This window comes from Lichenostomus cassidix, chromosome 13, assembly GCF_008360975.1.
Source record: "Lichenostomus cassidix isolate B80296 chromosome 13, HeHo_3.0, whole genome shotgun sequence".
Taxonomy (NCBI): Eukaryota; Metazoa; Chordata; class Aves; order Passeriformes; family Meliphagidae; genus Lichenostomus; species Lichenostomus cassidix.
Genome location: NC_139494.1, coordinates 14,114,765 through 14,137,446, shown reverse-complemented (window position 1 = coordinate 14,137,446; position 22,682 = coordinate 14,114,765). Strand labels below are relative to the sequence as shown.

The window sequence follows — 22,682 nt, the reverse complement described above, 5'->3', positions numbered from 1 at the left end:
GAAAAAGTTAAACCCACATGTATTGCCTGTTTTTCTGCTTTGCGAAGAGGTCTATAAATACAGCATTAAGAGAGTTTGGGACTGAATTAATTCTACTCCAGTAACAAAGGTCTGGTAAATAGGCAGCTAATTTTTGGGTGTTAGGTGCTTTACAGACTACAAGAGGCTGAGGAAAGCATTCACACCATGGGTTTCTTGCAAATGGCCCCTGTCCCTTGGCAGGCTGTTTCCAGTCCTGATCTCTTGCTATCTCAGGATTTCAGGAATTGGATTATCTCCAATCCCAGGAAACTGCACATGCTCCACGTGTGGATGCAGCTTGCACAGATCTGCATCCACACCAGGGCACAGCCTTCCTTATCCAACAGCACAGTGGAGGAAGCCACAAGGCAATATCCAAACCTGCACTGGGCAAGGCTGGAGGAAGGTGATTGCCTCCCAGAGCCAGGCTCAGGGGCTGTTCCCACTGTTCACAGACAGCCAGGCTGAGAGCTGATGTGTCCTGGAGACTTGCCTGAGGATCTCTTGTGTTTGCACAGCTTCTGAACATAGCTGCTGCTCTTGCACAGCTCATGCTGCTCTGGGTCTGCATGGCAAGGGTTTGGTAGCAGGGGGCTAGAGGGGTGACTTTCAGGAGAAGCTGCTGGAAGTTACCCACATGTCTGATAGAGCCAATGTCAGCAGGCTCCAAAACAGTCCCACTGCTGGCCAAGGCCAAATTAAGGGATGTGGGAGCCCTTAATCCCTTAACACGGGTCACAGGGATGAGGAACTGGCAGGATACCCTTCCACCCTCTTTCCCTGGCCTGAGGAACACAGACAGGAAACCAGCAGGGACTGGCTCTGATTCCTGTGCAGGTGGCACCTACTTCCACAAAGGCAAACTTCTCCTCGCTGGTGTAGTTGTACCGTGTGGCTCTCTCATACTCCTCAGCTGTTCCTGGGCAATCCTTGTTACAGAATTTATCTGTGGGATGAACCAGCTTCCAAGAGTACTAGAAGATGGAAAGAGACAATGTCAACATTGCAATGAGCAAGAAGAAAGGCTAGAAAGACTGCATTAGGCCATATGCCAGGAAAACCTTTCCCCACAGTTTGACATTCTTGGCTTCATTATCACTGTAGTGAATATTGTTTTTCTTTATTTGGGAGGCTGCCAGTCATACCAGGCTTTTGATATCCACGGACTTGGGTTGAGATGTGGTCAAAAACTTTGCAATCCAAGAATTTCCATCAACATTTGAATTACGGTTTTAATTGCTCCAGACCCAGACTCATCCCAAACTGCTTTCAGTGATGCAAGGATACACTCCCAGGGATGATCCCAGGGAAGCACTCACCACTTCCATGACGTGGGCACTCCACTTGGACAGCAGCTGCAGCCCCCGTAAAGCGAGATCAAAGAGCTCCCTGTACTCCTCATCTGACTTCTGGCTGTCCAGCCCTGAGCCAGTGACCACCTGGAAGAGATCACATCATGTCAGGGCTGCACTCAGCAACCTGCTGCAGGGGCTTAACTCAGTCAACAGATTTCTCTCTCAAATCCCACCTGAAATGAACTCCTGACCTTATGGCCAAGCTAGTATTGAGTAAAGCCTTTTGGCAAGGCTCTTTTTACACAGGCAGGCAGAAGATTTCCTACCAAAAAATGAGTCTGACCTGTCACCTCAGAGCAAATAACTGACTGTTTTAATTCCACTCTCCCATTCCTTTTTGATGGTCTAATACTACTGAAATCCTTGAGAGGCCTTTACTGATTAAAAGTTCAAATAAGCTCTTACAAATGCCAAAAAAGAAGCGCCTGAGAATGCTACGCTTTGTTAAAGTGACACTGATGAATGAGGATCACACATTTGCAAAAAACAGTCCCAAAGGCATCAGAAAGGGCACTGGCATTCAGGAATGAAAAGAACACAGATGCCTTCATGAACTTTCCTCAAAGCCCTGAGTGACAGGTCTGGGTAACTGAAAAGCCCTATTTGCAATTCGTTGGTGTTCTGACATTTGGCTGATATAAACATTTAGTTGCCAGTTTTTTTCTGCTTATTTTAATGAAGGTGTGGTCAAGAAGAAGAAGGTTTTGCATTACATCTGGTGCACATGATTTTGCACCTGCAGGAGCCTTTCGTAACTTGCTTTTCTACTGCTGGGTCAAGAACTGGTTTACTCTATCCCTGTCCTCCACGCCCCTCACCATGTGTCTGTGGCAGAGCACGTTCCTGTCACACTGCTGCCTCCCAGGCCTGTCCCTGTCACTCTCCCAAGCCTGGTCACAGTGGGTGCAGCTGCACAGGACCCACCTCGCTGTTGCTGTAGCGAGCCAGCTCCGAGATGAAGCGGATGTGGTCGTCCCGGATCTGCACCATCTGCTCACAGATGTTGTACTGGGGGCTGATGCTGCTCTGGGTGCATGTCCACCTGGGCAAAATAACAACAGTGTCAGGGACAGGACAGAGATTCACTCAGAGACCCCAGGGACAGCTGCTCTTGTCACTTCAACGTGCTCCAGGCATCACCCTCAGGGCAAGTGTCAGCCTGTGTCGTCTCTCTGGTGTTCCAGAGGTGGTGTCACACAGTGTGAAGGGGACATTTGCCTCACCTTTCAGCCAGAACATGTCTGCTCCATCCACCCTGAAGGCTGCTCTCCAAGTGGGCTCACCTACCCCAGGGCAGAGATGGCTATTTCCCAGGCCACCATGGGAAAAGCTTTCAGGGATGGATGAACTTCAAAGACCTGCATTGTTTGCATCCTTTCTGCTAAACCTAAGGATAATCATCCCCTTAGAGGTCATCCCTCCTGGTGTGGGTTGTGCTGCCTTCTCCTGCAAGGAGAAATTCTGCAAGAGCCCAGCATGAAAACAGGCCTCCCATTCTGGTTTTGGCTCTGGCTCAGGCTACCAGCTCAGTAAACAACCCTGAGTATAAACTACGAGCAGAATATGATTAACTTAACAAGATTTTCATTTGCATTGAGCCATATGTACCACGTAACAGCGTAATGTCATCCTAAAAAAAGCAGCACTCCCCTTCCAAAGGCACAGTTGTATGAAGGAATGGTACAAACTAGGTCTATTTAATTTAGTATCTCCTTTTTCCCTGAAATGTATTAGCCCCAAATGTAGGACCAGAATGGCTCCAATAAAATGTTTTGTGCAAGCAAATATCTGTCAGTGAGATTCTCATGTCTCACTCTGTCATCAAAATGCAGAATTTCAGGTTATGCTTTTCTTTGCCCCCTAAATAATTGTCCATCTTATATAACTTTTCTCCAATTCAGACTGGCCATACAAAAGGAAGGTAAGAAACCTGCCCCTGATATGGACATAGATATACAGACATATCCCTACACTTAACTGCACGTGTTGTCAGCATTTGTGGTGGTAGAAGGTCCTGGAAGTGCTGGGCCACATCACCCCTGGTGAGATCCATCCTCCCCCAGTCCCACTGTTGGCTCTTACCCGTCTCCATGAGCTCCCCACCGGACAATGGGCAGGACAGCAGGAATGGCCAGGGCTGCCCAGCCCTCCCTGCCACACACAACCTACTCCACAGGGCAGAAACAAAGCACCATGCAGGAAAAACACCAATAATTCCACTTGCACGGAGACAGGGAGGGAGAGAAAGTGACAAAAACAGTATTAGTAAGAAATGGGGATTACATGGAACCACCTTGGCTGTTAGTGTTGGGACTCCCATGCAATTTGCTGGGAAGGCAAGTGAGTGAGGAAGAAACACTGGTTAGTAAGGTACAGCACACAGACCTGGTAGGACAGATTTCAAAGACAGACATTAAAACTGTGCACAGGTAAAACAGCCCACGAGCCACCTTGGTTTTGAGATGAGAAAATGAGGAATGCTGCTGACACACGTTTCGTTGAAATGTGCTTTCTGAATGATTTGGGATTCAAAAGGTGCAAATCTTCAGACCATTTTTCTCTTTTAAATCGAGTTTTCAAAAATATCGTTTGAATTTCCATTACCCAGAATCATATTTCTTTTTGGTTCACCCCCCACAATTTCAACTGAAAACTTTTTGCTCAGGAAGTTTTGCCACGTTGCTTTCAAATCTCTCCTGAACAATTAACAGGCACTTTTCAACCAGTTTTTGGTAGGGCAGGGGAGGGTTGCTCCTGGCAAGCAAGAGAAGTCAGACCCTCCGGGGTGGAAGGGGATGAGCAAACAGAAGCAATGACACTGCAGGTTAGTTGCTGTGCTCCTGAAGAGACAGCCCAGCCTGGCTGCTCCTCACAGACACCAGAGAAACCTGATTTCCACACAACACAGTCCCGCAGGTGGAAGGCCACTGCCTGGAGGAAGCCTGGCTGCCACAGCCACTACAGCCAGACACAGCTCAGACAGTGGTTGAAAATACCATTCCAAGGATATCCAAACCTAACAACTATTCTCCTGGCAATAAGTGAGCCTGATGCAAAGCTACAAACACAAGTGGGGTCTCTCACCTGCCTGGTGTGACTGAAACAACATCTGTGCGTTCATCTGATGGCAGAGCAGAGTGCCTGTGAGGCCAGGCTACTCCTGAGCTCTGCATTTCTGCTCTTCTCTCACAGTATTCAGAATCACAGAATCATTAAGGTTGGAAAAGACCTCTAAGATCATGGAATCCAACCTTTGATCACCACCCTGTCAACTAAACCAGAGCACTGAGTGCCACATCCAGTCGCTAGTGCCACATGCAGTCGTTTCCAGTTCATTAATTTCCAGAGCATCTCAGCCTCTGGTTCAACCCTCATTCCTGCTGTCCTTCTCCATGAAACCTGCCCGAGCTAGAGGAGACACCCTGGCTTACTGCAGAGATCCACTGCTGTGTTCATGCTCTGGAGGATTTTGTCCTGGGGGTGCAAAGTGTGGATTAAAATCTCCCCAGAGCAGGGACACGCTGCCCACACTCACACAGCTCGCAAGCACTCGGCGCTGCCCCAATCCATGCACCAGCCACCTTCCCTTCCTCCTGCCTCGCTGCCAGCCCCCTCCCCGTGGGAGCAGAGCTGCAGGCATCCCAGGGAATGGTCACACAGGGCTTGGGAGCTGCTCTGGCTGCACCCCCAGGGCTGGTGAGGACATCTTCCCATGCAGGGACAGGGAGGGACACAGGAGCACAGGGAGCTGGCATGCCAGACTCACACCTCACAGGGACACAGAGCTCACACACACACCACGGGGCTGCAGCTCCCTCAGGACACACACAGAAGCCAAGAGACATTACGGCAGGCACTCACTTGGATTTGTTCTCCTCATAGTGAGCACTGGTCTTAATGTATCTGGCCAGTTCTATCTGCATATCGCCGAATAAAGGAACCACCTGCAGCTGCTGGAAGAGAAAACAAAAGATGGTTGAAACACGGCAGAGAGAGAGAGAGAGAGAGAGAGAGAGAGAAAGAGAGAGAGAAGAGAGGGAGAGCCTGGCCCCAGTGCCACACAGGGGACTGCAAAAGGGCATCCTGCATCTCTGAAGCTTTGGAAAGTGTCAGGCTGTTTGATACAAAGTGCAAACCTGGATCCAGGGTCATTTCACACCTAGGAAGTGACAGAAAATGATCACAGGGCTTTCTGTGTGAGGAAAGCACCCCCTGTGAGTGATCTGGAGCTCTGGGCTCACTGATACCAGACTGGTTATGGCCAGAACAGTTCAGTGCTGTAACCAGCCAGAGGAAAGGCTCTTTTTACAACAAAAAGAGGGAAGTGTGTGGCTAGCACAGTTTTTCCCATGGGAAGTTTTCTTGTGTTTTTGTAAATAAAGATAAAGTTTGGATGTTTTGGAACAGTGTCCCAGAACTTGGGCAGTGCAGGCCTGGCCAATCAGGCCTGGGGGAAGGCTTCTGACTGACCAATCTGGGTGACTTTTGAGAACTCTATAAATGTGATGAAATCAAAACAATAAAGGTCATTCCTTCTTGCCACTGAGAACCGATGCATTCATTACTCTGCTAGCTGCTCAACAGCGACAGAAGTGTATTCCTGAGCAGGGCTTATTGTCTCCCAGCACAGCTCTCCAAGAGAACAGAGGGATGAAAAGCCAGCATGTTGCTATTCTAGACACCCAGAAGGTGTTATCTATCCCCAGGGACTCAGCACTGCAGCTGCTTGTGATGTATCTTAAAACTTCTCCATAAAGAGAAAGACATAGGCAATGTAGTACAGCTTTGCTTGCCTTTTACATCTCAGGATGGGAAATAAATTCCAAGTGCTCTGAACATACCTCAAGCTCAGAGAGCTCCCTCCTTCACTAAAGTTTCAGCTGCAAACAAAATTCAACCAAGAGCTACTGACATCTCATCAATAAAATACGAAAGCTACAAAAGCCTTGCCCCAAAGTTCAGGGAAGGTGGTGGCAAATTCCCTGTCCTATAATCACACATTTCTCTTCTCAGGCTGAGTTGTGCACAGGATGTGTAAGGCTGTCATCAGGGATTCCCACTGGCACTTCCATAAAAGCTTTAAATGAAGGGGTAGTTCATTTTCAGTACTCAAATTCCAGAGCAATCCACTAGAAATTTAATCAGAAGGCAATAAGCAGATCTAGTAAAAGAGCAGTTGGTCTTTCCTTATTGAGATCAGATAGTCTGGAGTGGTACTTAACTGAGCAGGTGAGACCACAGCAGATGCTGGAGAAGTGCAAATGGAAATAAAGCTGGAAAGGAGAAAGTTATTCCATGCAATGGAAGATATTTTACCTCATTCTCTGATGGCCCACAGCACTTTGCAATGAACAGCAAATCTGTCTAAATGCACCAAGAGGACCAAAATCTACAGATTACACTGAAGGCTTGATTTAGAGATTAAGCTGAATTAGCAAAGCTGAATTCTAGGGAAAACCCAGAAGACTCTGAAGAATGACATGATAAATCACCTTTGCAGAGGAGTCTCCCCAGCGATGGGAGGGCTTTTAAACACCTCATTATCACACTGTCTGTGAGGTTATGGTGTCTGTGCCCCCTGCTCTGGGGGCTGTCACCAGGACATGGTGCAGACTGGGGTAAACAGGTCCCCACTGCTCAGGGGAGGATGCAGCAGCTGGCACACCAACCTTCCATGACACCTGGCTCACCTATTCCCTTCCTGCACCAACACAGCACAGCATCCATGAACTGAACTTCGGGGCAATAAGCCTCTATCCCACACCACAACCAAGCTCTGCTTCCAGGCTCCTCACCCCACCTCTGGGTGAGTATCAGGGAGAATCCACCATGCTGGAAGAGTGATGGGGAAGGAGCCCTCTGTGCCCTCCCACAAATCATCACCTTCTCATTTTCCCTGATGTGGAGCAAATGTTGGCAACAGAAACTAAATCTTTCCATCTCAGGAGAGAGATTAATACAGTGGAGGCAAAAGGACTCTGGAAGGACTGCTCAGGCTCAGTAGGTCTCAAAGAAAACTAATTGCTCAATCTGGGAAATTCTTCTGCTGTCCTCTTGCTATACTATTATTCTTTGCCACCAACACATATGTCTTTTGCCAGAACCCACCATGCCTCCTACAGCTGACCTGCTCCAAACCCAAAATGCCTCCTAGTCCTAGCCTGTGCCCAGAAGCAGGGGAAAGGAGGCACTGCCTTCCCTGAGGTGCTTTGTGGGCTCTCAGCCCTCCTCTCCATCAACAAGGTTATCCCAAACCTGTCTTGTGCTGAGCATTCCAAGGGCATTGCAGCCTGGCCTCCAGCTGTGCATCACACCATGGCCAGATGTGCTTCAGCTGAGTGACATTGTGTGGCTGCTTCCCACCCTGCCACAGGGAGCAGCCAGGTTTCATGGTCCTGTCCCCAAAATCCACATCTCAGACAAGACAAAAAAGGTACATCAAACCACAGAGTGACCCTTTGAGCATCTCACTGAGCACCTCCAAGTCCCAGCTGACACAAACTCCCCCAAAAGCTTTTTCTGTGCTACAGGGAGCACAGCTTACACACAAAATAAAACTGCCAGATCACACACTGGCTCGCCAGCTGCATCCTCTGTCCCTCAGCTCAGCAGCTTGCAAAGGGAAAGAGAAGCAGAACCATCAGCCACACAGACCTCAGCAAACCAGCCAGGTCTGCTGGTGGCCTGAAACCACAGAGCCTGCAAACCTGCCTGAGGAATGTGCAAAGGTACAGTTTGCTAATCCACTGGTCTGCAATAAACACCAGCCTCACCCAGACAGGTCACTGACCTTGAAGAATTTGTCTATTTTGCTAAGGTTGATTCTCTTCTTGGCATCCAGCTTGTAAATGTTGCTGACATTCCCATCCATGAGGTACAGGCCAAACCCCATCACCTGGAGAAGATGGAAAGGCAAGGTTTCATTAGCCTGAAGTCAGCAGTACAAATCATAGACAGTTCTCCATCACTCAGCATGAGGAAAGACCATTTCAGGTTCCTGTTACCACCTGACACTCACAAGCAGACTGTCTAAATCGTGTCTGTATCTGCCAGGATGCACATGGCAGGCAGAGAACACCATGGATTGCTTTTGTTTTCTGTGCAAAAACACATGATGCTTCCCTTGGTTATTTGTTCCTCCTCTCTTCACATAACAGCAACCCAAAAGTCTTCTCTACCCGAAGGCAGAAGCTTACTCCTGGATTGATTTTTTTCCCCCACATTGATTCAGTACAAATCATTACAGACAGTCAAACTACCCACATTATCCTTCAAAACACCTGAGCTGACTCACACCATTGTAATGAAGTTTTTATGGTAATCATGACTGCAATCACTGCCAATAATTGACTGACAGCAAGGACAAATACATCAAATAAACAGATACTTTGGCATGTTCGTGTTGAAGATTCTTTACAGTCAAAAAAACAAACCTGGGAGCATCTGCCTTCTGCAGGGGATTATTGCTAGGAATGGGCATCAAGAAGAAAATTCTGAGTTACAAAGCTGGCAGTGATTTTACAATATCCTCTGCAGTCACACAGGTCCAGCCCATGATTCTGCACTTCCATGCACAATAGAAAAACCCCTTCCAGCCCTGGAGCACATAGGGCACCCACCAGTGCTCTCATCACCACATGCTTAGTCTCAGGCAGGCAGAGCTGCTGGCAGCATTGGGAAGGATTGTGGGAAAACAGAGAGAGATGGAGATGGGGAAGAGGAAGAGGAAAGAGGAAAGAACATTTTTATATGGGAATAAGGGAGAAGGCCAGAAAGGACAGCAGAGAAATGGTGGGAGAAGGTCCAAGTTAGGGCAGAAATGGAGGGAATTCATGGCACTGCCCAGCAGAGCTGCCACTTCAGAGCCCTGGGGTGGGACATCCCCAGCTCAGGGTCACCTCCAGCCTGTTCAGCTACAGAAAGAGGTGAAGGGGAGGACTGAGGTTCCACAGCAGGAGACACAAAGCAGCAGGGATCAGAAAGGGAACAGGAAGAGGAGGAAGCAAAGCAGCTTTGCTGCTGCCTGCAGAGCAACCTGTGTGACCAGAGGTTGTGCAGAGAAGGGATGCATGTAAACCCAAAGGTGCAAAAAGTAAAGAAATTGAAGAGAGATGTTGTCCTAGGAGTGAATTTCATTTTACTAATGTGACAGTGAAACTATGCAAGCACCCAGCCCCACAAGCATGGCTCAACCTCACCTTTAAGAGCATGTGCTTCTCACTGGGGGTGAGATACATCTTGTTTTCATAGTAATCCACACAGATGTTGACAATATCAGCCAGCAACTCCTCATAGCCAGGGATAACCTCTAGTTGCTGGTGCAGACACTGAAACACAACAGAAGCCACATTATCCACATGGGCAGGGGAACAGCAGAAACCAGGGAGGAAACATTTGAAGGATTAAGAGTAGAACAATAAAAGGTTCCTTCAAACCTCATCTCTGCACTTTTCTTAAGTTACTGGCAGAAAACTCAGCTCATGGTACCACCTGGAAGGAACAACTCCCTTTCAAACTGATCACAACACCCAAACATCACCATGAGATGCAAAGGAAGGTGACTCTGAGCAGACTGACTGACTCGTGTCCCTGTGCAGTATTTCACCTAGTTAGCAGAACCTATGGAGCCTGTTGGGTGTGGAGGGCCTTGGGGGCTGAGCTGCAATCCCCATGCAAATGCAGTGGATGGATTTCCTGGAGTTCTGGCAGAACCTCCCCCTCCAAGAGCTCTTCTTACACCTTTCAGACAATCTTTGTCTTGACAGAGAGACCTTCAAAGCCACCCAGCATGATGCACAAGGAGACATAGCTAGAATTACACAGCCTGACCAAAAGGCCACCAGAGTCACTGGCAGTGACCCCACTGCTGCTGCCAGAGTCTGCTCTGAAGTGCTGTCAGCCTCAGCAACATCACTGCTCTCTCTGCTGATGGAAAGTCAGAGAAAAGGGACCTGCCTGAGTGATGCGGTTGTGGTTTGCCAGGAACATGGAGAGGTTCTGGGACTCCTGGATGGACTGGGGGTCTGCCATCTTCCGCAGGAACTGGGCAGCTCTGCAAGGGACAAATCCACCATCAGCCAGTGTGAGACTGTCACCAGCCACCCTCCCTGTCTGAGCTGCAGCATAATGCACCAGCCTCAGACCCTCCTACATAACAACTCTATTTACCAACAGGGAACTGAAACACAAAAGGGCTCTGAGATTTGCCTGAACTTGCTAAAAGTGCCTGGCACAGCACAGAAATCCCATCCCCAGCCTCCTGATGTCCACTTGTCCTTACTGCTGGGCAGCCCAGGTGATCCCACAGTCCTGTCCCCATTCCCGCTGCTTCACCCCCTCTCACCTTTTGTAAGCAGAATGATCATTTTTGACGCTGCACTTCATGTTCTTCAGCTCATCCAGGACGGCGAACATGTTGATGAACTTGCCCAGAGTGAGCAGATAGGCCTCAGACACGAAGTCCTTCCTCCTCTCAGCGTGGCACAGGCGCTTCACCTCGCTGCAGAACCGCTCGATGGCCTTGCGCTGCAGGGCAGGGCACAGGGTCATGCCCCACCATGGCAACCCCTCATCTACCCCCACTGCTTTAAAAAAAGCATTTTTTGGCTGGGGATGGAGGATCCAAGGTCCCTCTTTGCTGTCACCACGAAACAAAGCAGTTACAAATCGCTGCTGACAAACACTCTCAGTGTCCAAAGAGAGAAGGGAGTTTGAACACTCCACCTGCACCTGCCCCAAGTGTGAGGTGTTCTGCAAAATCAGGCTGCATTTCTGAGGTGGGACATAAAGACTTCACAGGATATAAAACCTAGAAATGAATGTGAAACTCAACTGCTGCTGGTTATAACACAGGTGGTGAAGGGATTGGTGCTGCCCACAGCAGCTCTGTGATTGCCATGCAGCAATGGAGAATCAGCTCTTCACGTCAGCCAACACCCCCAAAAAACAGGAGCCTTTGACACTCTTTAGCTCCACATAACAGGGGCTCTATGCCTCTCTGAACTTGAAGGACTGAGGTGTGCTCTTTCCCAAACTGTACAGAAGGTTTTGGGGCTGAGCAAGGCACAGATTTTCCTCCACACAGGTCTCAGGCTTCTGCTCAGATACCTGCAAGCAAGAGACCTACTGGGACCTCCCCAAGCTGTCCTGGCAGGCCAGGATAACACAGCCCTGCTTAAGATGTTAACACCAACGTAAATAGATTATTTTTGTCTCTCTCCTTGACCACTTACCTGAAAATACATGAACTTCATAAGCTTGGTGACTTCTGGCTCCAGGACTTCCACTGTTTTCTCATAAATCTCCACTCGGTTTGGCTGTTCATTACATTTCACCTGCATTGCAAAGAAAATCATCCTTGTCAGCTTCTGAGCCAGCTGTGGGTCACTGTGGCACCACCTTCTCTCTGTTTCACTGTGAATTCTGTCCCCACTCCAGGACAAGAGAGGGACCTGAGAAGGAGCTGCTTCTCAAAGCAAGAGGGGAAAGCAAAATGGGCTATTTCAGATCTGAAATTCTCTCCATACATTCTAAACAGGCACAGTCCTGATTCAGGGGGATAGAGGCTTCCTAATGCATTTGTCTGGGATAGAACACAAGCAATGTAGAGTCTGGACTTGCTGCACAATGTGGGAATGTTGTAGCATGAAGTTATCTGAGACTTTGTGCTGCAAGACACACAAAGCACCAGGTTACAGCTCTGCTGGAGCCTCGCTAGGATTATTTTGGTTCTGTTCAGGATCCATTAAAAATCACTGGGCTTGTCTGTGGCTGACAAAAATGAACTGAGTCACTGTCACAGGAATCCTGGGAAGCTAAATTTAAGGACTTACTCAGTTGTCATCCATCTCACTTCCAAACAGTTCCTTGGAGTCAGTATCAAACTTACAGGGAAATCACCAGCTGCCCAGGGCATCCTGCTGTCCTCTCCTGGTTTTGTCTGCAGCTGTTGCTCACACAAGGCTGGGATGGGGCTGACAGCTCTGGGGCATGTTTAGTAACCCAGCAGCTGATTCTCAGGGCACAGGGGGACACGCCAGCCAGCTTGACATGGAGGAAGACGCCAAAGTAGCCTTGCCCTCTGTGCAGTGGGGAATCCAATGTCCCTGCCCTGCTGTTCCACACTGCAGCTAAGCAGTACCACAGAATCACAGGATGTTCTGAGGTGGAAAGGACCCACAAGGATCATCAAAGTCCAGCTCCTGGCCCTGCCCAGGACAGCCCTGAGAATCCCATGAGGATGCAGCTCAGGGGAGGGAGAAGTGGTGCACATTCAGGCTCTGTGCTTCACCTGTGGAGCCACAGTCTGTGATGCAGCTCAGGGAGATGCATCTGAGCAAGCAGGGAGATTGGGGGGCTGAGCACAGAACCCCCCTGGCCACAGCCATGTGCCCCATGGCAAAGCACAGGGGTCACTGCAAGATCAAACCTGGTGGGTCTGTAACTGAATCCCCTGGCATGGATGGCACTGCCTGCTCCTCCAGCACACACAGCACTGACAGCAGCCCTGAGGGGAGCACAGGGGGAAAGGGCAGGGACCCCAGAAGCTGCTCAGAGAGGCACAAATGTCACAGGGAGGGCATTCAACCAGATGATCTGTAATGCTGTCTCACCATCAGCTCAGCCACAGCCTTCTGCTGGCATTGCCAGGAGGGACAATAGCAGCACATACAAAGTACCAATCAACAGCAGAAATCTCCCCATGGCTGCCTCATCATCATCTGTTTTAGTTTTCCTTGCTCTTTCTGTCCTTCTGTCTCCACTCCAAACTAACCCACACTCGAGACAAAAACGAGGTGCTCTGGGAACATCCCTGCCTGGGAAGGGTTTGAGTACCTGAGGAATTGCTCGTGAGCAGCTCCTCCACGTGTAGAGCATCACGGCGTACTCGTGGCCTTCCTCCAGCATCTCATTCTGAAAGACAGAGGGGTGTTGCTGGGACAGGGCAGGCACTGGGGGCTCAGCAGCCAGGGGACAATGCTGGGGGACTCACCATGCTGGAGTGCACCGTGGCCTGCTCGATGTACCTGGCAATGCCCGTCACAAAGGCGTTCCTGTCCTCAAAGTTTGTGTCAAAGTTAGCCTGTGGGCAGAACAAGGAGATGAGCATTAAAATACAGGTGGTTGTTTGCTCACCTGGTACAGCCTAACATGGGATGTGCTGGCAGAAAGCAGAATTAGCAGGGCTCCTGGGGCATGGGAGGAGCTTGTGAACAATCTGAGGTGCTGCACCTCTAGGTCTGAAGTAGTTTCATAAGTACACCCTGAGATGCTATGGAATCACACATGCTCATGCTGCAGGGGATATGTGTTGAAATCTGGCAGTCAAGACTGACAAATCCTTGTAAAAACAAGCCAAACTTTATGGCAGCCACACCAGAGAGAAAAGCTACAGCAATTATTCTAAGGATTTTAGCTTGGTAACTCCAAGACCTCATTAATTTCTGTTTGTGCCCTGGCTGCTAGGGGAAGACCACATCCTGTCAGCAGGAAGTGCAAAGGATAAACACAGAGAAAGGGCAGGGAATGAGTTGTCTGGAAAACATAAATATGAAAGTCAGCCCTCATCCAGGTGCTGCTACCAGTGCTGCTGCTCCTCTTGCAAGCACAAACAGCTGTTGGGACAAACACTGGAAGCTGTGATACAGCTTTGGGCTGGGACAGGGGAGCAAGAAAGTGCAGAGGCATGTGGGGGATAGAAAACCAGCTCCCTGGCTCTCTGGAGTGCCCTTCACATGCCCTGTGCTTGGTAATTTCCTCTGCCAAGGCTGGCTGATGGTATCTGCTGGAGGGCAGGGCAGGCAGAGCTCCCAAGCACCCAGAGCTGTTCCCTGTGATGACAGCAGCACTGCAGTGACCACACTCACCTCAGTAACTGATTTCCTGAGTAGGAAAGCCTTGAGCACTGACCTGTGGCCACAGGGCTACTCTTCTCAGTGCCTCCAGGACACCACATGTGACCATTGTGACAACAAAAGCTGGGACTGCATATGCATTTCTGGCTAGCAGGGGAGAGGGCTACACACAAACTGAGTATGATGAGCAAACAGGCTTGGCCAACATCTCCAGATCCAGTTTAGAGGAGGTTTTGAGGCTCAGCTGTGTGCACACACTCATGGCCCTGAAAGGAAGCTGTGCTGGACCCTGAGCCCCTCATGAGACACAAGCCAGCAAAGGCTAAAAATTTATTGAAAGAAGAGATAAGCAAATAGGTACATCAAGAGTTTTTCAGGGAGAGCTGAAATTTGAACAGCCCAGAATGACCTTTGGGTCTGATAACCTGCAGAGATACCAAGGCTCTGGAATGAGTGCAGGGTCTGACCTGCTGAAAGAGATCCTGTAATTCCAGAGCCCTGCACACGAGGCTCAACAATCACAGTGCTGGTGTATTTATACACTGCCACGGGCGAGCCAGGAACTCAGCAGTGGCAGGATGGAGAGGAACCCCCTATTATATTTAACCCTGGGTGTGTGCTATAGGGCAGGGTGTGGTGGCCAAGCAGCCAAGGCTTCCCACTGTGGAACCAAAAGCAGGAGCCCAGCCGTGCCCTGGGCTTGTGCCAAGCTTGGCTTGGTCAGTGCAGCTGCAGCTGAATCTGAGCTGTTCAGGGCACAGAAGTGGTTCTAGCAGCTGCCCTCCCCTGCATGCCAGCAGCTCCAGCTGTGTGAGAGGCACAGGCCAGCCAAAGGCAGGCAGGACTTTGAGCCTGCCCTGCTCAGTTCGATGCACGCCCGATCGTGAAAAGGAAGCACAGAAATATGTGCACAAATAAACATCGCTGAGAGCTTTCTGCTGTTATCACAAATCTTATCTCCTGCTTCCTACCCATTCATGCACTCTGGTCCTCGTTTTTGCTCAGGCTTAAAAAGTCCCTTTCAGCAATCTCTTGTGCCTCCCTTTTCAAGTCCTTGGGAACAGATTTGTGGCTAGATCTGTTCTGAATGCACTGTGCTGAACCCCGGATGTTTTCTGCTGGTTCTCACAGCACTGTGTGCCCCTGTGCTCTGCATGAGCCACCAGAACAATCCTCCCTTCCCTCTCCTTGGGGAGCAGGAGTACCTGGTACATGATGGAGGAGGGAGGAGGTTCGATGCATGGCTGCTGGTCTGGCAGGGGCAGCTCCTCCAGCAAGTCCACGTTGGACAAGGCATCCTCGAGCGTGACGTGGGTCGTCATGGTTCTGGATGTTCAGCTCCTGTGCTAAATCTAAAGCAAAAGAGAGGGTGATAGACAGGACAACCAGCCAGCAGGGAGAAGACTGAGTGGGAAGGGACAAAACCAGACCCACGATTGGCTGGCATTGCAGAGGACAAAAATCCCGGTTTATCTGTCTTTCCTTTTCTTGTGCATTAAGCCTACATCTCTGTGTCATCTCTCTCCTTCTGCAATTCAACAGCAGAGTAGGAATACAGAGTAAGAGAAACACAACTACCCACCCAGGCACTTCTCTCTTAACTCTATGCAAAACTGTCTCACAGAACAGCTGGGTGCTGCAGTGCAGCTTTAGCAGCCCCGGGTGAAAGTGTGTGCTCCAAAATGCAAAGTGGAGCTATCAAGAATATCTCCTGAAGCAGCATGATTGGAGAAGTATGACGGATGCTGACACTCACATGCTCTCCTTCTCACACACATGAGCAGCGCTGGAAACTGTAAACAACAACTGAATTAGTTCCCAGAGGTGAACTGGAAAGGCTGGAGTGCTGTGCAGGCAGAGCTGTGGCACTGCAAGCAGCAAAAAAAGAAGTTGCTGTTGAATTTCCCTGCTTTTACCACAGCTGTGGCATCCCCTGCCCAGTCCCAGCCTGCCCTGGAGCTGCCAACAGCACCAGTCACACACAAAATAAAATGAAAGGGAAACATTTCTGAGAGCTCCCTGGTGCTCACCCCAGGCAGGCACCCAGTGGGAACCACAGGACAAAGCTCTGTGTCCCCATGTCCCCTGCCACTCACCTTGGCTGGGAGTGCACAGGCACGGAGCGACTGTGCTGTCACCCAGGCTGGTCACTTGTGTAATCACAGCCACAGGGCTTCCCCAGTTAATGCCTAATCCTGTGCAATAGCTGTGCCTGACCTAAAGCCTGTGTCTCCTAGAAAAACACCCTGCTGCACTTAGACATTTGCAGAGAGAGAATTCTTTGACTATGGACACGTCACTCAATTAGAAAATCACTCCCCCCAGTGCTTCTTTCCTCACTCAGAGCCTGTCTAGTTTGAAATGTGAGCCTTTGAGTTTCATCCCTCTGATCTGCAGGACAGTAGAGCTCCCTAAATCAAAGTTCCCATCGGGATACTCACACATTTCAATAAAACACCCTGCAAGCCAACTAAGCTCTTAGCCTGCCTCATTACAGAGCATGTTTTCCAATCCTTTAATCATCTCTTTGGCTTTTCTCTAAGCTTTTGCAACTTTTTTTGCCAGACACGGTAGCAGGCAGGACAGAAGGCTCTGGCAGCTCTGCACAAGCACCAAACACAGCAGCAAAACCTCCCTCCTTGAGTACAACCCCAGCAGCTCCTTCAGTCACAACAGCACCTCTGAAGGAGACCACACTCAGCTAAATATCTGCTACCAATCCCTCAGGTTCTTGTTTTTTCCCCAGTTGAGTCACTGCTTCCAAGATTATGAGTTGGCTTTTCATTTCCAGCACTGAGAGCGTGAAGGATGATGGATTTGGGACATCCACAGATAGACACACATGCACCCAGCAAGGACCACAGCTAAGGGGGATGCACATTGTGCACTCCTGGGGTGTGCACATGGCTGCATGGTGGGTGATGAGAGGGAAGGAGTCTGCTGCTGTGCCCCATCATCGTGGGCTGCAGGAATACCTGGGAGCCTGGCAAAACCCATTCCACCTCCACAAATGCCTCCCCAAGGCACCAGGCAGCTGAGAAACAGGTTTGGTAGTTACCTGCAGCTGAAGCATCATTAAATGAGTGCCTAGAAAAAAACAATATCTCAAGCAGCTTTTCCCCTCCACACTCAAATTTCTGTTTCCCTCTTCACCCCTCTCTGGTAAAATGGTTTCCTGTTACAAATTGTAGCAACTGTCAAACCCAGACATTACGTTTCTGCAGCTTCCTCCCTGCCTGCCTGCAGGCTCCCTGGGCTGCTCTGCCCCGGGGAGAGGCTCAGCTTGCCCAGCCCCACAGATGGACACAGCACTGCCCACCACATCCCCCAGCACCTCAGGACTCGGCACTGGGATCCCAGAACAACACTCCTGCTACTCACTCATGCTTCATTACATACTTCAGGCTTGAGAAGGCAAAACTTTCCCTTTTATAGCTTTGAGGGCTGTGGCTGTTTATTTGGTCTCATTATCCATTTTTCTCTAAGGCCATTTGTGCAAGGAGTTGGTGGTTTGCTGTGACCAAAGGACCTCCCCCTACAACCTGTGACACCCACAGAGCTCATGGGAGTGTCAACTCTAGGGACAAAATTATTGCTGCTGTTTGGGCCATCCCAGGAGAGTCCCAAATACAGCATCAGGGTCGTGCTGTGCCAGGCAGTGCACACACCTGTGAGGCTAAACCAGTTCCTGCCTTAAAAATCTTGCACTGAAATAGAGGAAGAGAGGCAGTGTGTAGAAATCCATGAAAAGCAAAGAAAGCATCAAGTCACTGCATGAGAGGTGCAGCCAGCTGCCAGCCCACCCCAGGCTTTGCTGTGGCTGAGCAGTGCAAGGATCCGGATGCAGCTGGAAAAATTACAGATTTTTGAGGGTTTAACACGTGAGTTTTTATGGAGACTTTCTTAAGTCTTAACTGGGAACCCAACAGCAGCTACAGGGAACAGCGTGGTCAGCCAGGACTTCCCCTGTGCCTCGTGTCCATAGCACATTGCCACAGACAGCAGCCTCACAGTGTGACAGAGGGGACACTGGTCCAGGGCCAGCAGATCCAGATCATCACCCCAGATCATCCACAGAGGAGCAGCCTGGAGTGATGTGCCATCTGCCAGTGCCACAGCCCCTGGCCAGCTCCTTGGGGTGGCTGTAGGGCTGGCAGAGCCCTGCCTGGGGTGGTGTCCCCTGCCAGTTGTGAGCACACAGCTCTTAGAGGGGTTGTGCACTGTATAAAATCTGGGTAATGCTCTGAAGGCATCAGTGATTGCTTCAGTGAGAGATCAGTGAGATGAGCACCAAAAAGACTTTTGCTGGGGAGGTGGCAAACCTGGTCACCTCCTAAGGATCTGGGATTCTTTTCCAGCTCTGATTCCCAGCCCCTGAGTAACTTGGGAAAATCACTGAATGTAGTTTTTTATCCCTGTGATAATGCTTCTCTCTCTTACTCCAAAATTAGCATCCAACCAGTGGGCAGGCACTATCCTGGCCCAACAAGTACCCAGCAGAGCAAAGTGTCACTTGCATAAAAGCAGAGTTTCTGGTACCCACTCACTGCCTGACAGCAACAGGAGGATAAATGCTCCTGGCCACCAACATATTTTTAGGAAAAAACAACTTCACAGTGTAAAAGTTTAGTTTGACTCCTGCCTAAAAGGCACAGGACTGAAGAATTACTTGTAACTGCAACCACCACAGTCAGGAGGTTCTCTGCAGAATGAGTGAGGCTGGCAGAGCTGGGCCTCTGCCCTGCACAGACACAGATGTTAATAACCATGAAATTACCCTTCCCATTAAAAAAGGAAGCTAAACTGCATGGCTCCTGAAGCTGTTTTTCTCTATCTTCACTCTGTGTTTTCTGCCATCCCATTAGGGCTGAGTTCCAGGCATTTGCACCATCCTTGTCTCTCAGCAACACAATTATTCTGGAATTTGTATTTCTTTTAGAACAACGAAATCATATTTTTTCTTCTGGTGCCAAAGAAAGCAGGTCAATGAAGGAGACAGGTATATGAAACTATATTTCTAATAGAGCTCAGAAATTTAGAGCAAGTTTACAAGCAACCCACTGCTGACAGTTAAACCATTTCTTGGGAAACCAAATCATACAGGCCAGCATTGTTAATAGTTGACCAATTATTGATTTTCCAAAACCAATCTTCCATTTTTCATGTAAACACTGTAACTGTTTGTTAACAAAACTGAACTCAGTAAAAATAAATTTAGCATATTCTGCTTTGCACAAGAGACCCTCGTCAGAGAACGGAAGATTTTTCCCTATTCTTTAGGCTTCATTAATAATAATAATTAACTGTACCGAGAAAAGGAGAAAATAATTATCCTTTGCAGGGAATTAGCAGAGAATTGAATGACAGTGACACCAGAACACAGGGCTAGTCACCCATCTCTGTGACTAACCCCAGCCAACTGTCACCATGCAAAACACGAGGGTGATTTTTCTTTCGCTATCTCAGGGCAGGAGGGTGCAGAGGGTTTAGCCACTCAGCCTAATTCTTTGAGACCTTTGTGATCCAAAGCCCCCCGGCAGGAACCCCCCGAGGGAAGCGGCAGATGGCAAAGGGGGCCACGCTCTGCTGCTGGCAGCGTCCCCTGACAGCACACAGCCTCCCCCTGCCCCTTCTCCACAGCAGCCCTGGCCACGCAGGGAGCGCTCAGCGTGTGCTTCTCCCTCTCCACCTCGCTCTCTCCCGGTCCTCCCAGCCCACGGAAATCTCCTGCGGAATCCACCCATTCGCTCCCCCCGCGGCCGGTGGGATGCGGCAGGCGGGCGGCATTTGCAGCGGCACGGGGGGAAAGTTGAGCACAAAGGAGCGCTGCCCGGCCCCGAGCACGGGCACCGGAGCCTGGCGCGGCACAGCCTGCGCCTTTCCGACCCACGCCGCAGCCCCAACCTGCGGGCGCCGCTCCAGCCCATCCTTCCCTGCTGCCTCCCGCTCCGTGGCTGCCTGCATCCCCTTCATCCCCCAGGAACACCGCATTTCCACGCCACGGGTGCTCCCGGAGCCGCCCCCCGCCGCTCCTCCAGCGGCAGCATCCTCCCCGTTCTGCCGTTCCCCAGCATCGCCGCCGCCGAGGCTCGGGCTAGCGCTGCCGCGGCGGGGCCTGCATGGCCCGCGGGCCCGGGGCTCGGCCCGTTCGCCGTGCCGGGGCCGGGATGCGCGGCGGGGGGAGGAGAAGGGGGATTTGCGCTATTTTTTCCGCGGCGCTGTGCGGCGGCCGCAGGTATCTCGGGGCATTGTGGGATACAGCGCGCTCATCCCGGCGCGGCCCGCCCGCCCCGGCGCGACCACCGCACCTGCCCCGCTCGGCCCGCCCGGGGCTCCGGGGGCAGCGGGCTCGGCGGCGGCCACGGCCCCGCGCAGCCCCGGGCACGGAGGGGACGGAGGGGATGGAGGGGATGGAGCCGCGCAGTCCCCGCGCCCGCCGCGCCCGCTCACCTGCGCTCCGCGGGTGCGATGCTGCGCGCCGCGGGATGCTCCGCGGGATGCTCCGCGCCGCCCGCACAAAGAGCAGGAAATGGCTGCAGCAAGTGCACTTCCGCGGCTCTCCGCCGGCCCCTCCGCGCGGCGCGGCGGCGGGGGGAGCCCCGGCCCCCGCCGCGGGAAGGGGCTGGAGCGGCGCGGGCGGCTCCTCCCCCAGCGGCGCGGGGATGCGCGGAGCGCCGGGGCCGCATCCCTGCTCGGGGGGACCGGGGGGCATCATCCTCTGCTCGGGAGGGCGGCGGGCATCATCCCTGCTCGGGGGGACCGGGGGCGGCATCCGCTGCTTGGGGAGACCGGGGCGACATCCCCTGCTCGGGGGGACCGGGGCGACATCCCCTGCTCGGGGGGACCGGGGGCGGCATCCGCTGCTCGGGGGGACCGGGGCGACATCCCCTGCTCGGGGGAACCGGGGCGGCATCTCTGTCCCCGCCCGGCGCCGGGGGTCGCTTTCTCCCGCGGCGGGGAGCTCCGGGCTGGCGGCAGCGCGGCGCCGTTGGCTCCCGGCGGGGAGGGGAAGGCCGGCGGCATCCCCGGGGCACGGAGGGGAGAGAGGCTGATGCTGGCAGAATGGGTTTGGGTCCCTGAGAAGGCAGGAGCTGGCTGGCGTTCTCCATCCCGCTGCTGTGGGCTCGCAGGGTCGCGGGTTTCAGCCTCTCTGCCCCTCGGAGGGCCATTGTTAGGTGTCACCTACTATCTTAACAAACGCCCTGGTGGCAGAATACATGCACATATAGAATACATACAGAGCCTCGGGTGACTGAGCATGCTGGGGATCAAAACCAGAAGGCAGTGCCTTTCCTCAGAGCTCCAATCCTCTTCTGAGTCAGCACCGCATCCAAAAGGTCTTCCTTTTGGCATTTTTGGCGTCTGGCTTTTCTTCAGGGACAAGTTTCCAGTCCTTCTGCTTGTATTTCTGTTTAAAGCTCTAACACAGCTCTTCAGATGTCCTGTGAGATCCAAACTCACAGCTTCCAGAGGGACATTTTCTCATGGTGACTGATCAAAACCCTGTATGGAGCTGTCTTGTTTGTTGAAAGACACTGGAGGATACCCAAGGATTGGTGAAAGTCTAGATGCAGGTCTGGGTGTATTTCCTTGGTGGCCCTGGCAGTGTCCCTTTCCTGAGCGTGAATTTATGCCAAAACCAGATTGCTCCCTGGCCTCTCCTGGACTGGAGTGAGCCCTCTAATTCCTCAGACACTGCTGCTGTGTCCGTGCCAGTGTGGGGCTGAGTTGCTGCTCCCTGTGAGTGTGTCTGTTGGTTCTGTGGGGAAGTTTGGACACCAGGATTACACTGCAGTTCTGCTGCTGTAATTTGAATGGATGCCTTGGGTTGAAGGCACTTTGGTCTGCAAACTGGAAAAGCAGCAGAACAGTCTTAGGAACTAGCTTTGTTTTAGAGGACAGGACAACACCTGAAAAAAATGTATGAATAAATCTGTGGGCATAGACCGTTACCCTGCACAGCATTTCTTCTTTGGGGGTTGGACTAGGTGACCTTTAAAGGTCACTTCCAACACAAACTATTCTATGATTCTGTAATATCTAGGACTCTATCTCACCTTTGAGTGGAACACTTTGTAGCCATCATTCCTCTCTTTACTATTTAATACTTGTCAGAAAAATTCAGTGAGCATTGTTACTTCAGACACAAAGGATTTAACAGCTAATACTGTTTTGAGGCCATGGGTGAAACAAGGTTAGTTCAAGAAAACTGTGTCAGCAAAGACTGCTGTGGACTTTTTTTTTTTTTTTTTGCACAGTTTAATCTGGTCCCATTATCAGCCAGGCTTGGGGTGATGGGAATTCCATGAATGTTATGATGCTATTTTAATTTTTGGCTCCGTGTTGTCTTAGCCAGTAGAAGGATAGAATAAGCTCCTCTGCATTTGTCCTGCAGATCTCTCTGCAGGCTGGGGAGGATGACAGAGAGGAGCAGCTCTGTGCAGCTACAGCA

At 51.0% G+C, this 22,682-nt stretch overlaps 1 protein-coding gene across 1 annotated transcript in view; it reads right to left on the bottom strand.

Annotated features, from left to right (window-relative positions):
• Positions 1 to 20,854, bottom strand: part of CYFIP2 (cytoplasmic FMR1 interacting protein 2) — a 48,622-nt gene extending 27,768 nt beyond the window's left edge. The window contains exons 1-13 of the mRNA XM_085073851.1: positions 20,681 to 20,854; positions 15,436 to 15,582; positions 13,369 to 13,458; positions 13,212 to 13,289; positions 11,609 to 11,710; positions 10,720 to 10,901; positions 10,332 to 10,428; positions 9,575 to 9,703; positions 8,167 to 8,271; positions 5,238 to 5,329; positions 2,301 to 2,418; positions 1,341 to 1,460; positions 870 to 995 (exon numbers count right to left, since the gene is read on the bottom strand). Coding sequence (XP_084929977.1) covers positions 870 to 995; positions 1,341 to 1,460; positions 2,301 to 2,418; positions 5,238 to 5,329; positions 8,167 to 8,271; positions 9,575 to 9,703; positions 10,332 to 10,428; positions 10,720 to 10,901; positions 11,609 to 11,710; positions 13,212 to 13,289; positions 13,369 to 13,458; positions 15,436 to 15,552 — 1,356 coding nt within the window. The 5' untranslated portion in view covers positions 15,553 to 15,582; positions 20,681 to 20,854. The remainder of the gene's footprint in view (positions 1 to 869; positions 996 to 1,340; positions 1,461 to 2,300; positions 2,419 to 5,237; positions 5,330 to 8,166; positions 8,272 to 9,574; positions 9,704 to 10,331; positions 10,429 to 10,719; positions 10,902 to 11,608; positions 11,711 to 13,211; positions 13,290 to 13,368; positions 13,459 to 15,435; positions 15,583 to 20,680) is intronic.
• Between the last annotated feature and the right edge of the window lie 1,828 nt (positions 20,855 to 22,682).